Here is a 17133-nt window from a genome sequence, read left to right as displayed (position 1 = left end):
CTAATGTTGTGAATCAACTATACTTCAATTAAAAAAATTGAGAACCCATAGAAGTGTTTTAAATAAAACACATTCTATCATCAGTCTTGGATTGTGAGATCAGGAAGTTTCATACCAAAGTTGCTTCCTTGTCAACAAAAGACCCATTACCAGCATCTTCCTGATTCTAAATGCATCTATTCACACATCCCTTGAACCACCTCTATTAGTTTATCATCACTTCACCCAAATGGCATTAATACAAGTATATAAATGTAAGATACCTTATTACTAAAGTGCCACAGAAACTCAGCAGTTCCTACTGACAGTTTCAAATATCTTCTTATACTTGCCATTATGTGAGATAAATGAGTTAGAGAAATCTGACTTTGCTCTATGGGGAGAAAAGATACAAAGACCATTGACCTATTGTGTTTTGGCCGTGCCAGCATTCGTGATCTTAGTTCCCTGACCAGGAATCAAACCCATGCCCCCTGCATTGGAAGCATGGAGTCTTATCCACTTGACCACCAGAGAAGTCCATGTATTAAAGTCTCAGCACATTCATCTCACTGCAGGGCTGAAATGCTTACCTCTTACTCCCAGAGCACTCAACATCATCATAGTTCTCTGAAATGGAATTTGGCGTAATGGCTCCTTGGCCTTCGGTTTCTTTAGTCATCTCTAAGGCCTTCACATAACCACCTGCAAGGAAAACAGAGAACCCCCTGAGAATATTTCATCAACCACTCTCATAAATGCATTCATGTACATCAAGAATAGAAAAAGGCAATAGAAATAGATTAAATATGCTAACACTGGATTATAACTTTGGTTTGGATGATCCTGTGGCAAACCACTTCACCTTACTGAGCCTCAGTTATGGTTCTCTCAAGTTGGGATAATGATGGTAACCCCTACTCTTAGATGACTGTGGCAAGGGTTAATACATCTTTATGAAGGGTGCTAATTACCCAGTAAGCCAGTGACCCCTCCTTCTTCTTGGAGCGTTCTTCTTCTAACCCCTAACCTCAAATGTTGAAGTTTGCCAAGGTACAGCCCCTGGGGTTTCTCTTCCTACATTTAGATGCCTTTATCCAGTTTTGTAGCATTTTTCTTCCTTAAAGTAAAATTTCTTAGGTTGATGGAGTACACGCCAACATTTATTATTCATTAATGATAGCATCAGCGAGATAGTATGCCAGGTTGAAAAATGTCTAGGGATTGTTTGCACAAGTAGCTAGCCTGTTAACTGCAGAAGCTGGTTTATTTCACAGGGCTATAAACTTGTCATAGCCATAAAACTGCCACCTTTTTATCAGTTGGCATAGGTTAATATTTAGAGCATTGGTGATTCAGAACCATTTTCAGATATGAACTATTAATCAGAAATAAGTAGTAATATATCTGATAAATAACAACAGGCACATTGACTTTGGCTATTAATTAAAAGCACCAGACAACAAGATTTTATCTTCTGATAAGAAGTCAATTAGCACATCAGCCCCAAACCATCTCAATGAATGTCAGCTCCCAGAGGCACAAAGGCCCTGCTTTTCCTTACAGAGTTATCAGTAAGTTTCTCTAGCACAAATATTTTTTTAAAATGAAGAATACCATTTATGTTTTTAACTTTTTATTTTATAAGCAAAGATGCTTTTATTTCAGGATATTTTTTTTTCTTTCTTAATCTTTCCTTTTGGCTGAAGCAAAATTTTATGGCTTCATTTTAAAAACATAAAGAAGAAAGTGAAGTTGCTCAGTCATGTCCAACTCTTTGCAACCCCATGGACTGTAGCCTACCAGGCTCCTCTGTCCATGGCATTTTCCAGGCAAGAGTACTGGAGTGGGTTGCCATTTCCTTCTCCAGGGGATCTTCCCGACCCAGGGATCGAACCAAGGTCTCCCGCACTGCAGGCAGATGCTTTACCGTCTGAGCCACCAGGGAAGCCTTAAAAAAACATAGACAACTTAAAAACATAGACAACTCCCAAATTTACATCTCTAACCTAGACATCTCTCTCATGAGTTCTAGATACATCGTCAGCCTTCACACTGCTTCCATTTGGTTGTCTCAACATATTACATTCCAAACCAAACTCTTTACTTTCTGCAAATGTGCTCTTCCTGAAGTCAGCCTCATCTCAATGATGAGTGGCAACCCACCTTTCTAGTTGCTCAGGTCCAAAACCTGAAGACATTCTTGACTCCTGTATTATACCCCACCTCCAATCACAGCCATCCATCAGCTTGACTTTCACATTATATCCTTAATCCAAAAATACACATCTCAACTCAACCATGGTACCCTCCTCCAAGCTACCATTGTCTCTCATTTAAATTATTGCAACAAACTCGTAACAGGTCCCAGGTTCTTCCTCTACATTCTTCTTTCAAGACAGCAGCCAAGATGATTCTTTAAAATACAAGTCAGATCATTTCTGTTCTTGTGCTCAAAACCTTTCACTGTTTTTGTTTTGTTTTTTCTAAATAGTACTTAGAATAAATGCCAATGTTCTTCCAATGGTCTACAAAAGCCCCTGGTCCCTTGTTATATCTCTGACCTCATCTCCTACCACAGTCTCCTTCATCACTGCTCCAGCCACACCAGCCTCCTTGCTATTCTACCAGCACATCTAATAGGCTCCTGCCCCGGGATAGCTGCATTCCTTCCCCCATCTCCCTAGAACATACTGGATAGATATGGCTCTGTTCTTCATCTACTTTGTGTCTTTGAGGTCATCTGTCAGCCCTTTAAAAATACAGCATCCACTTCCTCTACCTACTTCCCTAATTCTTTTTTTGCTTTTATTTTTTCTATATTTATTTAAATTCCACATAGTGAATATTTTATTGTTTATATATTTATCCTCTGTCTCCTCTGATCAGAATGCATAATTTTTGTCTGTTTTGTTTACTGCTATACCCCCAACACCTAGAATAATTCTGGGGACATAAAAGGCCCTTAAATATTTTTAATATTGAATGATTTGAAAGCATATGCCCTCTAATTAGAGAGTTTTAGTCTTATAGTGTTTACTGATATTTTGAAATATATATTTAGTGTTTTATTACATACATTTTATTTGTTCTGTTTTTCCCTCATTTTCCTTGTGTTTGACTGACTGAGGTTTCTTCTCTTTTTCTTCATTCTCTTTTTCTTGTTTGTTTGGAAAGTTCACATTCTATGTCTGTCTTTTGACAATTAGTAACATTACAGTGTGACGGACAGGAAAGGGCACAAATCATGAGTAGAGCTCAATGAATTTTCCCAAAGTGAGTATGAGGATCAGCTATGGTAACAGATGTTTTTTTTCCTTCACGCAGCACCAGGAACAAATGAGCAAATTTCCTTCTGCTCCCTGGGGTTTGTCTTTAATTTTTTTTTAATGGAAGGAAGGAGTTCTTTTATTTTGTTCATTTTTTTCTGAAAGAGACCTATTTGTATAGAAGGAGTTAGAAAAACAACTGTATTTTTTTTTTCCTCAAAACTTTCCTCTCTGTGTTCATGCCCACTTTCCCTGACTAAGCATTTTGTGCTCCTCATCACAAGTACTGCAGAGAACTATTCAGGGGGTTTAGCACAAGTTTATTACAGACGCCCTTTGTGCTTTAGCAGTATGTACAGATTACTCAGAAGAATTTTCTTCAGACTGTTTTCAACATAGTGTAATCCCGAAATCTGTAGTGACTCTTCAAGGACAATACATAATTGCTTGAAAAGGGCTTTCAGCCCCATGTTTAGGCCTCTCCTTTAACTCTTATTTACTTCAGCTTGTTCTCCTCCCTTTCTGCCCTTCCATTTTTTTTTATAGTCCAAATTAGTCTATCCATTTTTCATCTAAAGACATGGTTATTGATTCAGTACTGCCTCTGTGCTTTCTCATGTGTCATTTATCTCATTAGAAATGTCTTTATTTGTCCTATTTCTTAATTTTTAAAATTTTTTTTATGGTTTAAGAGCACTTGAGGTCTACTCTTGTAAATTTAGAAGTACATAATATAGTATTGTTAACAACAGGCATAGTGCTATCCATTCTGTGTGGACATAATTCTTTGAGGTCCCAACTTTATACAGGAATCCCCTATCGTATGGGCTTCCCTGGTGGCTCAGTGTTAAAGAATCCACCTGCCAGTGCAGGAGACACAGGTTTGATCCCTGGGTCAGGAAGATCCCCTGAAGGAGGAAAAGGCAACCCACTCCAGCATTCTTGCCTGGAGAATCCCATGGACAGAGCAGCCTGGGGAGCTGCAGTCCATGGGGTCACAAAAGAGTCAGATATGACTGGGTATGCACACATGCACCCTCCTATTATGCACACACTTTGGGCAGGCCCTGGGAGACAGCTCCTGTCCTCTGCACACCATGCAGTCAAAACAGGAGAACAAAGGATTCAGAGCTCAGTGAAAGCCCTCAGGGCAAGAGCAGCTTTGGTGCTCACTCATTTCTCAGGGTTCCTGGTTGCTGCAGGCATGTGGATACTTCCTTTTAAGTCAATTCTGTGATGCTTTAATGAATTGTTCCCCCCCCTCCAATTTTCTTCTTCACTTTAGTTGTTTTAGTCAGAAGAATCATTGTCAAGTCTACCATATTCTCTCTCTGAAGTCTGATTTATTATTTTATTCTCTCCTTTAACAAAGTTTTATTGGTTGCAGAGATACAGAGAAAAATGTCAAATGGTCTCTGACCCCAAGGTGTTCACAGTGAACCATGGGAAACAAGCGTGTACATCATGAGTTGTAAAGTAAAGCATGCTGTAATTGTTTTAGAAAAGCAAATGAGCAAAGAGAACTGACAGTTATTTAGCAATGAACCGGATACTTTATATGCACTGACAAAGAGCCCTGGGAAATAAATAGTACTGTCCCCATGTGTACATAAAAGTAAGTAACTTCCCAGGGTTGTAGGATTAATACATAGTGGTTTTGGGGTCCCAGAAATGCTTGAATCTAAAAAAAAAAGCAAATACATCACTATTATGACAAAGGTCGGTATAGGCAAAGCTACAGTTTTTCCAGTAGTCATGTACAGATGTGAGAGTTGGATCTCATAAAGAAGGCTGAATGCAGAAGAATTGATGCTTTTGAATTATGCTGGAGAAGACTCTTGAGAGTCCCTTGGAAAGCAATATCAAACCAGTCAGTCCTAAAGGAAATCAACCCTAAATATTCATTGAAAGAACTGATGCTGAAGTTCCACTACTTTGGCCACCTTGCAAAAAAGATGATTCACTGGAAAAGACCCTGATGCTGGGAAAGATTGAGGGGAGGAGGGGAAGGGGATGACAGAGGATGAGATAGTTCAATGGCATCACTGACTCAATGGATGCAAGTTTGAGCAAACTCTGGGAGATAGTGAAGGACAGGGAAGGCTGGCTGCTGCAATCCACAGGGTCACAAAGAGTCAGACACGACTTAACGACTGAAGAACGAAAACCTAATATGGAAAACTGGTCATTCCATTGCTGTTTTGGTGTCCTGGAAACAGAGAGGAGTGAACAATTATGGTCCCTGGAGAGTGGGAAAGTGGAGTATAGATGTAAGGAAGGTAAGGAGGGCCTCAGAAGAACTGACTTTGGAGACAGATCCTGTAAGATGGCTAAGACATCAGCAGGTAGAGGGTGGGCAGAAAGGCATTTCAGACATAGGAAAGAGTTCAGGCAAAGTGATGGGGCACTTAAGCACATGACAGTCAGTTAACTTAGAATAAACAGTGTGTAGGGAAGGAGCTGCATGGCAGGGATGCAGCCAACTAGCCTAGAGGCAGATTTTATAGGGTCTGAGTCAATCTTTTGATTGTAATATATTTTCATAACTTTGATTCTAACATGTTATGACATGTCAGTGGTTTGCTGTGGCTTATTGGACTAGAGTAGACATCTGTTTTGTCTATCCAGTGTCTGCTTTTTACCCCATGATAACAGCTCTTAACTTGGGAAATCCTTCAATCTGAAATGATACTGTAGAACTAATTCTACCTCCAGCTCCAGATGTGAATTTATGACATAGGCCTGGGTCAGTCAGAGCATCCTATCCCACATTCATGATGATTGGGTCGAGCTTGGCATGTGAAACAATCAAGCCAGTAAGACTCAAATCTGGGCCTTTTCTTAAAACTGTTGAGAGGATAACCATTGCCAGCTTTCTGTTGGGGTTCCTAAGAGGATAGATAGTGTGTAAGTCTGCCCCTGCCAGGTGCCAACTTGTCTCCACAAGGGTAGAGTTTGCTTGAAGATGGAGCCAAGAGGGAGGGGGACAAAGCCAGGAGCAAAAAAAAGTAATACTGAGTCCCTGGGATACTGTTTGTGTCCCTGAGTCCAGCCATGTCCAGACCTTCTGCTAGGTGAGCCTCCTTCTCTTTTGCTTAACACAGTATGATTTTATTACAGTTACTTGCAATCAACAGTTTTGACTCACATGAAGATAAAATTCAACCTGAATAAAGTCAAATAATAGTATCATACTATGTCATCAATATGTCAGTGTCTTGGGTCTACAAAAAACAACGGGTTCCGGGAGATATAAGAAGAAATGAGTAAACATTCAACTGTGTACCTATTATGCAACATACCGTCAGATTTGGTCTGCGCCAAACCCCAGTGAGATCTATATTATGATCCCTTTTTATAGATGAAGAAATTGAGGAATATGAAGGATTATGTTACACAGCTAATAAGTATAAGAGTCTTGATTTGAACTTGGGCCTTCTACCTCCAAATCTAGTGCAGCTGCCTCACCCAGGCAAGTGACTTGATGTATAATAGATGCTAGGTGAATATTTATAAAATCAATTAAATCTTGGTCACACACAGCTTTAAAATAATTCAGTAATGGCAAAAAGAGCCAGAGAAAAATGAAACTCACAGTAGCCTATGGAGTGCTTGGCCGGCTGGAAGTCCTCAGGGCAAGCCTCCACCTTGATGATGTCCATTGCAGCATCCTGCTTTCTGGCCGGCATGGTTCTCCCACCTCTGTGGTCTTCTGCCATCTGGGTTTTCCCAGGTGTCTCTTCATAGATACCCACCTAAACACATGCAACAAGGACAGTCCTGCACTGTTTTGACTTAACTACTGGTTTTTCGCTTACTAATGCTGTTCTGTATCCATTCATTCCTCCCAGCTAGCCATTGTTTGTTGTTTTATTTAACACAGTCTCATTTCTCTTAAGTTTCACAAGGGCACATACAATGTCTTTTGTTTCCCTCTGAATAGCCATCGGATGTCTGGCTTGGAGGCAGGCCCACAGGATGCAATCAGACTATAATGGCAGGCTGACCATGAAATAGGCTCTTGATATATCTTATCTGACTTGATCTTCATGACATCTCATTCAAAAAATACCATGATTTATCTTGATAAAGGATTTAGAAAGGTTAAATAACTGGCCTCTGGTCTCACAGCTAGTCATCTGCCCAGGAGGACTGGATCCCAGAGCCCTGTGCTCTTCGCTACCAGGGATACACTGAAAAAGGGCACATCCATGCTTTTGCTCTTTCATGGTCAGTATCCTCAATCATATCAGATTTCCCTGGTGGCTCAGTGGTCAAGATTCTACCTGCAATGCAGAAGCTGCAGGAGATGTGGGTTCAATACCTGAGTCAGAAAGATTCCCTAGAGGAGGACATGGCAACCCACTATAGTATTCTTGCCTGGAGGATCCCATGGACAGAAGAGCCTGACGGGCTACAGCCCATAGGGTTGCGCAGAGTCGGATACAACTGACCGACGGAGCATGCACACATCCTTAATCATGCTCCTCTGCTGCCTTTCTCATCATGAAACGTTCCTGATGAACCCCTTCCTGATCTCTGGTCTCACCATGTATCTTAACACATCATGCCACTCCCCTGTCTCTGGGCCCTATCTTTCATTATTAATGACTTCTCTGAATTATGCTGCTTTTTTATATTCTGTAAACACTGAATCTATTCCAGCTGGGCCTCTGGGCCTACACCTCAGTTCAGGCCCATACCACCACCAAGATGTCTGATTTACCCAAGCCCTGCCCATGGGACTGGAACAATCTGACATGATGTGATAGGCGCATCTCAAACAGGCACCCCAGATGTTTCAAACCCTGGTAATAGCCCCGCTGGTATCTACTGTTTAAGCCTCTGACTGTTTTGAAGGAGATCGTGTCCACTGGATGTGGATATACACATATACAGTGTTTCATATCAATAAACAGTGTTAACTGATCAGTTAATTAACAACAATATACTTCATTTTCATGGTAGCTTACAAAGTACCTTCATCTACATTATTTCAGTATCAAAAATAAGACAATTAGGATGGGAGTGGGGATGGTAATTGGATAGGGGTTATTTATTCTTATTTTTTACATGAGATGCCTAAGCTCAGAGATTAAGTCCCTCTTAAGCAGAGCCTCAGAGCACAGAACTTCAGGAGGCCCTGCCATCAGGCTCCACAAAGACAGGGTGGGCACCCGAGTTGTCTCTTTGAATTTGCCCTCCGGGTGTCTCGCTGAACTCATACTAATCTCAGCCCAGTTTATGAGACCTGCTTCACAGCTAATAAGTAAGAAATCGGAGGCTAGAGTTCAGTGTTCTTGTCCTGTCAATTTCTTTCATGAGACACCCAACACCCACTCCATCTTCTGTCTTTCTGGAGAGTTGCATGGCTCAGCCTCTAAAAAGTCACTCCATGAACTGAGCCTATTATATGGCTAACCTGGACTGTTTGATCTGGAACCCTAGAATATAAATACCTTGAAAAGACGGTCTAAGTGTAGCTCTTCTGCGTTTTGAAGTTTCAATTGGTATGGTTCTTCTTCCTTCATTTGTTTATCTTCATCTTCGTGTTGGGGTCTGAAATGTGAAGAGATACCAGGGAAAAAGTGAAGATGAGAGAGTTTTGATGATAGTGTACCCCTCAATCCTAAATGAAATGAATGAGGGAAATGAATTTAAACAGAGCTGAACCCTCCTCTTCCCCTCCCCCCCTTCTCCTTCCCTTTCTCCTCCTTTTCCTCTTCTTTAAAGATGAGAGGACCAGGATCAAGTCAACCATAGAAAATTTCCCCGAGTTTCTGGCTGTTCCAATCAATGCCGGAATGAATTCCTGCTTAAAATCTAACTTCCCATTGGCTGATGGATAAAATATCAGCCCCACTGTGATTTGGCCCCCACCCTTCTTTCCAACTCCATCCTCTCTGCTTCGTCTCCATGTTTACGCTAATCTACACTCTAATTCCCCAAACTGTCCATCCTATTTTGAGCAACTCTTCCTTCATATTTGCTAGTTCCTTTTTCAGTCATGCCTTCCACATCTTACACTGCTGAGAAACAGAGAACCCTTTCCAGTCTGTCTAAATCAGCTCCCCTCTGAGAATTGCTGCCTGATTTTCACAAGCAAGCGTTGCCTGATTCTCTTTTATCCCTCTATTTTATATTAAAATGTACAGTCTACAGATGTGCTTCTGGCTCTTTCATTTTTCCTTGACACTAACTAAAAATCAGAGCTCTGTTAATTCATGTGTGTACCCCCAGCACTAATGCTTTGTAATCCGCAGTAGCAGTCTTCCAGCTAGTATTCCCTCATGAAAGGCATGACTACCACACACCTATATACTGACAGTAGCTGCAGCAGAGGAGTAGAGGAGAGGAGTCAAGGTGAAGAGTCTAGTCAACAAGCTGAGGACCCGGGACAGAACACTGAGGACCCTCAGCATCCAGATATGAATGTCTGTTTCTGGCAACAGAGTGAAGTAGATAGTTCTATAACCACTTTTACATGGAAGGCAGAGACAGAGAGAGCCCTCAAAGAAAAGCAGAAGAGGTGGTCATGCAGGAAGGAGAAACACCAGGAGAAATATTCTGTGACAATGGGAAGAATTTTACAGAGTTTCATTCATCCAATGACTGGTGACTCTTATCCATCATTAAGGCCACTAGTTCTAGAACAGGGGCTGTGTAGGGAAGGCTGGGATCCAGCCCCTATTCTGCCTCTAATAACCTAAGATGAATCTTTCTAAAAGTCAAATGTTTCCATCTGTAAATGAAAAGTCACAATGCTAGTCTCCACAGTTGCCATGAAAGTGAAATGTGATAAAGATGTTGAAAGCCTAACACTGCTTACAGCAGGTAATTGGCTCTCATAACTGTCAGTGTCCTTTTCTTCATCACAGCATCTGCTGAGTTAGAATTACCCAAGGCTTCTCTTCCCATTGCTGACATTTTTCCTAAGGCATTTACCTACCTTGCTGATGTACGCGTCCTTTGTAATCCATCTTTCTATCCCCCGGGTTTTGTCCAGTAGTTTATACATGGCTGGATCTCCATAAATAACTGTCAAATTACATTTAATGTTGTGACTCCTAGGAATGCTAGGGGTATATTATTTCTGCTTTAAAACTCTTTTGTGGCTTCCAGTGACTTATAGAATAAGGTTTAAAACTGTGCTGTCCAAGAGGTCACTGTTCACATGTGACTTTTGAACATCTGAAATGTGTATGGTCCAAACTGAAGCTGTTCATGTAAAACACATCTGGATCTTTAAGACTTGGTGTGAATAAAAGGATCTAAAATATTTCAGTAGAAACTTTAATACTGATTACATGGTAAAATGATAATGTTTGGGATATATTAGGATAATTTCTTTTTTTTTTATTCTGCTTTTTAGAAAATAGCTACTAGAGATATTTTAAGTGACACATGTGGTTTGCATTATATTTCCACTGGACAGGATTGGTCTGAATGATTAATTAGGGAATGTTGGTCCTCCTGGATCTTGCTCTGTATATGACCCTGGGCCTTGTTCCTGCTGCTCCACACTGCACTTTATGCTCAAGTATCATCCAGCTCTTTGTGGACACCTGTACTGGCCTCACTGTGCAACACTATGTCTTTGCCCCCCACCTTGTCCTCTGCCTGGAACATGCATCCTGCCATTTTCACCTGGCCAGTTCCTATATGTTTTTACGATTCAGCTCAGCTGTCACTCTTGCAGAAAGCATGCCCACCACCTCACCTCTGTGTTTTCATAACTTTTAACAGTGATTATCTAATACTGTAAATTCCTACTTCCATGGTCATTTTCCCCTCCAAGTGACCCCGTCACCCCTACCACTCTGGTCTTCATTCTAAAGCTGAACTAAGTATAGGGAATACATTCTATTCATTTTTGTACCTGAGAATCTAGCAGTGTCTGAACAGAGAAAAAGCTCAATAAATGTTGAACTAAGTAGGTAATCATATGGCATGTGCTTACTCTGTGCCCAGCACTGTGTTAGGTGCCAAAGGGTAACCACAGGACTCATGAATTCAAGGTCAGGCAGGAGCTCAAGGAGAGAGATGAAGCAGGGTTTTCCTCCATGATCCAGCTTGTGTGTTTTTAACCTCAGCCAGGAAATGCTGATCCATGCTCCTCCAGAGCTCACAGGCCATGTTTATTTTAATGCATTATAAATAACTTCCACGAGTAGGTGGTGAGAGAGACAGGCAGAGTCTGAAGGATCAGGCAAAAGCCCTGCTATATGCCAAGCCCAAGTCTGGATCAAGAACGAGAAAAATGGGCCCTGCCCACAAGGAGCTCAGAGAAGGAGAGAATGAGGATGAACCGGCATCTTAGCAAACAAAGGACGGACATGATGTTAGTGGAAATGTGTGCGTGTCTTACAGCAGCACCACAGGGAAGGGACTAGAGGGGGGGAATGAGGAAGGCTTCTTACAGAAGGGGATATTTGATGGTTAGTAGAAGTCTGCCAGATCATTAAGTTGGGCTGACTGAAGTAAATGAGCAAAGGCAAAGAGACCTGAAACAGCACGGTGCATTTTGGAAACTGTCAATTCTTTGGGACCCATGTGATTGTCATATACCTGTTTGACTGTATTTCTCTCACTGGGGAACCCCCAAGGGTAGTGGCTAGCTCTCTGTCACTGCCCCAGCCCTTGAAAGTGAAAGTTGCTCAGTCGTGTCTGACTCATTGTGACCCCATGGACTATACAGTCCATGGAATTCTCCAGGCCAGAATACTGGCGTGGGTAGCTGTTCCCTTCTCCAGGGGATCTTCCCAACCCAGGGATTGAAACCAGGTCTCCCACATTGCAGGTGGATTCTTTACCAGCTGAGCCACCAGGGAAGCCCAAGAATACTGGAGTAGGTAGCCTATCCCTTCTCCAGCGGATCTTCCTGAACCAGGAATCGAACCAGGATCTCCTGCATTGCAGGTGGATTCTTTACCAGCTGAATTACCAGGGAACCCCCAGCCCTTGTGGCTAGCAAATGGCCAGCATGTTGGGGACTCAGCAAGCCTCTGCTGAGTGAGTGTAGAATGAGCTAGAACGAGGTGAGCCCAAAAGGCCAGGCAGGACCCTTGAGCACCTTCTCTGTACCAGACACCTTGCAGGGTACTAGGGGTGCTGAACCAGGTCAGGCGCTAGAGACAACTGGCCCATTAAGGAAAAACAGTTGTGTCATCAGAGGGTCAGTGGCTAATTAATGCTTTTCCTTTTGAAGATAAAACTCACCTAAGTTCTTGATGGTAAAAACTCTTCCAAGCCTGAAAGTAAAGAGAAAAATGGGCATTTTCATAAATCTACCTCATGTCAAACCCCAACCAGGCCTCTGTTGTTTGGTTACAGATCATTAGAGACATGACCAAAGGGTGAGGCAAGTGAGGTCTCAGTACAGAGCAAAGTAGATGCTGACACAGAATGCTTCATGAACTGTTGCCAGTGGAGCTGAAGATCAATCAAAAGAACAAAAAATAACAGGCATTTCTAAAGTCATGGTGCATGCCAGAGGTAATGTATAATTTGACTTAGAAAATTAAATTGTTCTCTTCATGCCCATCCATGAATGCATCTGTAGAATAAAGAACTTTTAAACCTCATGAGCAAATAGGAATTGCGATATTTGAGCAATGTTCCAGTGAGCAAAATTGGTACAGGCAAGTATGTAAGCCATGCTGGGCATTCTTCCTTTCCAGATCATACCCCACCTGATCAAAAATCAGCTCTTGTGTGATCTAGACTTGGCACCATTAAACTTAGGCCCCAGTGACCACAACCTAGCCCCTCATTTAGTCATTTACGTATCATTCACAATCTGGAATCTAGCCAAGAACCTGAAGAGAACAGAAAATAAGCATTCAAAATGCTGCCACAGAGTCCACGCCAAGAGCTCATATCCCTTCCTTTGAATAGAGCCTCACGGTTTGCATTCAGGGATGACTGGCTCTCATTTTCCACACAATTCTAACAGATTGGATGGCAACACTTATAGAAAGACAAGTTAGATGGACCTTGCTTTATATCTCTGCTACATTATTTACAGTTATTTAACTTCTCTGAGCCTTGAGGTCTCATCTGTAAAAAGCAGTGATGCCAGCTCACAGGGTGACTGTGAAGATTACATGATACCATGTATACACAGGTGAAAAAATGAAAAAGTGAAAGTGTCAGTCACTCAGTCGTGTCCGACTCTTCGTGACCTCATGGACTGTAGCTCACCAGGCCTCTCTGTCCATGGGATTCTCCAAGTAAGAATACTGGAGTGGGTAACCATTCCCTTCTCCAGGGGATCTTCCCCAGCCAGGGATCAAACATGGATCTCCCACATTGCAGGCATATTCTTTGAGTCTGAGCCACCATATACACAGGTACCTGCCCCCAGACAGGGACCTGATGTGTGGTGGACCACATGGAAACTCACTGCTGGACACAAAGAGGTTGACAGGAGAAGGAAATAACAATTGATAGAAATAACAAAACAACTACAGCATATAGACAATGGCAGTTTGGTGTGAAGGCAACTCATTCTGAACACCTACAAGGGCCCAAGAGCATCTCAAGAAAAACATGAACAGTGCCCATTCAGCCCCTTATGTTTCAGAGAACTCCAAATCATCAAGAAATGGAGAAATCAGATTCTAGCCACCAAGCTCAAAAACATAAGATGAACATAATACATGTCTGAGGTTGAAAGAAAAATACTTTCATGCTTTTTAAGTTTTGAATGGGATAAAATTGTGGTCATTTGGAAAGTTCCATTGTGCAGAAAAGTTTGTCATTTGCTGATACTGCCAGGTAAGTGAGGCATCTTTCTGCTTTCATTAATAGGAATAATAATCATTTCTAGTTTTCTATCTCTAAAGTGTATCACAAATGAACAATCCTTTTCATTAACCATAAGAAAAACGAAGAAGAAAGATGAAGGACCTCAAGGAAAGGTACCCAGTGAGGAAGGAGTAGTACCTTAACTGACCCAGTTAAAACAGTAAGTAAGTACCTACTGTGTGCTGAGTGCTGGACTCGGTGCTCACCTGCTTCATCTGGCTTAGTTCACTCAGCAATTCAGTGAAACAATTGTTGGTCTCACTACTTACTGAGCATCTACTACTGCACAAGGCTTATGCTTCCTGCCATTCCAGAGAACACACCATTTTACAGAAGACACAGCTGAAGCTCAGAGAGGTAAAGTGCTTGGGATAGATTCCAGCACTTACTATTAAACTGTTTACCTGAATTTACCTCTTTTCATTCTTACAATGACTTCTGATGGGGGAATTCCTATGACCGCATGTGAGGAAATGGAGGTTCCAGGTCACAATAGCCAGAAGCCAGAATCAAAGCCCGTGATTCTGCTTTGGCCCTAATCAAGTTGCTAGTACTATGCCCACCAGAAGTCCAAAAAATATGCCTTCAAGGGTCTGGTCATTCTCATGGAAGCACATGATATACAAATTTGGCATGTGATGAGGAACGCTTCTCTCCTGAAGGGACAGTTATTAAAGGCCAGTTGGTACTGACCACCTTACATCAGGTGCCAGGAAACGTTACTACCACCTTCTCCCATCCTAACACATTTTCTGTCTCTGATCATACAGGGCTCAGACTTCAGAATCTTAGCAGGTGAAGTCTACAAATGCCTCTGAAATTGCAAGGAAACACCAAACAAAGCTTTCCTCCCTCATGAAAGAACTTCAGAATCAACTCTGCACACTTGCTTTAGTTATGAAGCTGATAAGAAGAAAAGAAACTGTACCTTTTGGAGTTCTTCAATTCTGACTTCATAAGTTGCTAAAATAAACATGAGACAATTATTTCAAGGCAATTTCTCATAGCATCCATTTCTTATACAGTACCCAAGATTAAAGCAATTATGGACAGTGGCAGAATTCAGTTTTCTCAACCCTCAGAACAATCGATGTATGGGAAACTTGTCCACACGGTTTAGCAAATTCTCAGGTCATTGATCATGGTATCTTTCCTTTGGGGATTTCTAGGATGGAAAGTACAGTCAATGACAACATTTGAAACAATTGTCAGTTTCCTTTTTGTTAAACAGATTCATACTTCATTATGAAGAGAAAGTACTGCAATTGAGTGGTGGCAATCAGAAGGCAGACTTGAAAGGAAAGGGAAAGGAAATAAGGCCACAAAAGCCCAGGTCCCACTTCATCAAATCCAACTCCACAGTACGGCTAAAAGTGGCTCCATGAGCATTTTGTTTCCATGGCACAGCTGGCTGCCAACTAAGGCTCAAATACCTTTCAGCTTTTCCAAAAGTTCTGTGGATTTTATTTAATGATATGATGCCAAATTTAATCATTAATTAATACAAGCAGTAGCAAGAATTTGGGTTCAGAGCTCAGTCCTGCCACTTCCTACCTGTGGAATTACAGACAAATTACTTCATTTTTTTGAACCTCAGATTGTTTATTGGTAAAATTTTGCCAACTGGCATCTGCCTTCCAGAGTTCATGGGAAGATTCAAGCAGATGATGTAAGAAAGTAAATGTAGCAGAGCACCAGACATTGTATAGAAAATGATGTTTTTTAAAATAAAATTGCTAATTTAATTTTTCTTTGCTTAAAAGTTATCTATAAACATTTCACCTACTGATAGTGAATACACGCATATAATAAATAAGACTTTCCCTGTTCCTTTTCTCTTTCTTGCTGCTGGAGGTTTAGTTTACAGAACTGACCAAACAACCACACACATTTCCAAGCCACTTTTACTCTACACATACAATTCATTCATAAATTATTTAAATGAAATCACTTTCTCTCTAGGGACTATCTGCATGTGATTGTTGACACAAGGACCTAAAATTCTGTGTGGCAGATTAATAACCTGTACTTCAACTTTGGTAATTATACACTTATTTTCACCAATTTTTGAATCAACACATTTTATTCTATTACTTGCTTTAAAAACATTTAAGAATATCTGCTTATGATGCAGTTGGCCTCATCCTTATCAAGTATGGATTTACTTTCCAATTCTAAAAAATGATAATCTCCTTTTCTCTCCCTTCTTCAATCTATTCACCCTTCTGTGTTTTTGAAAGAATTAACAAATCATGATATCTTTGCTTCTACCTGTCACCTGATGGGGAGGAGATATTATTATTCTTAGAAAGGAGAAAACCAAGGCCCAGAGAGAACTTACTTGCTAATGTTAATAAACAAAGATAATACACAATTAATAATGCATTCATAATTTGATACTGTTTTTTTTTTTTTATTTAAACAAAGTGGAGGTTCTCTCAACAGTAAGTGTTGCCATTAAAACTTGTTCCCAAGGTAGGAATATAAAGTACAAACGATCATACCTCAGGGGGTCAGGAAAGGACTAGGAATTATAATAGGAGGATATAACCCAAAGCATCAGAGCCCTCACTTAGTTTCCACAGGGAATTATATAACTGTTTCCTCTGAATAGCTGTGTCCCAGCTGGGAGGAAAATGACAAATGTCAGAAGATAGTCTTCAGCAACCCTCCACCTGTACTCCAATACGGTACACTAGTACCACAACATGGTCATGTTTTCAGACCCTCAGCTCTTTGTCCAGGCTAACTAATCGGGAAACTCCCTGTGTGAGTTTCTAACTCCCTGTGTCACTTTGGAAAAGTCCCTTTCCCATGTTTTACACCAGGAGGTGAGACAATTATTACTAATATTAGAACAATAATAATAAAAAAAAATAGCTGACAGTTTTCTTTTTTTTTTTCTCACGATAATCACTACTATATCTGATATACTGATGAGGAACAGATACTCAGAAAAGTGAAGTGACTTGCTCAGGGTTGCTCAGGTAGGAAATGGTTTTCAACCTGTCTCCCAGCCATGAAATCATTCAAACAAACACGATATTACAGGAGCATAAACGAAACTTCTCTGGTT

The 17133-nt window shown here is 41.1% G+C and overlaps 2 protein-coding genes across 7 annotated transcripts in view; one reads left to right on the top strand and one right to left on the bottom strand.

Annotated features, from left to right (window-relative positions):
- The window catches only part of FYB2 (FYN binding protein 2), a 128216-nt gene that overhangs the window by 28379 nt on the left and 82704 nt on the right, over positions 1 to 17133 (bottom strand). The window contains exons 8-12 of the mRNA XM_081487014.1: positions 14986 to 15020; positions 12468 to 12499; positions 8708 to 8807; positions 6844 to 7003; positions 573 to 684 (exon numbers count right to left, since the gene is read on the bottom strand). Coding sequence (XP_081343140.1) covers positions 573 to 684; positions 6844 to 7003; positions 8708 to 8807; positions 12468 to 12499; positions 14986 to 15020 — 439 coding nt within the window. The remainder of the gene's footprint in view (positions 1 to 572; positions 685 to 6843; positions 7004 to 8707; positions 8808 to 12467; positions 12500 to 14985; positions 15021 to 17133) is intronic.
- PRKAA2 (protein kinase AMP-activated catalytic subunit alpha 2) overlaps positions 1 to 17133 on the top strand; it is a 199381-nt gene that overhangs the window by 102820 nt on the left and 79428 nt on the right. For 5 of the 6 annotated variants that reach the window (XR_014052805.1, XR_014052812.1, XR_014052809.1 and 2 more), the window contains one exon: positions 12582 to 15054. The exons of the other annotated variant lie outside the window; for it this stretch is intronic. The gene's annotated coding sequence lies outside the window, so the exon portion shown is untranslated. Of the gene's footprint in view, positions 1 to 12581; positions 15055 to 17133 lie in introns of those variants that run through there. 6 annotated transcript variants of the gene reach the window in all.

The sequence above is a fragment of the Giraffa tippelskirchi genome, chromosome 5 (genome assembly GCF_054371585.1).
Source record: "Giraffa tippelskirchi isolate mGirTip1 chromosome 5, T2T-mGirTip1v1.2.pri, whole genome shotgun sequence".
Lineage (NCBI taxonomy): Eukaryota > Metazoa > Chordata > Mammalia > Artiodactyla > Giraffidae > Giraffa > Giraffa tippelskirchi.
This window is presented reverse-complemented; position numbering and strand designations above follow the sequence as displayed.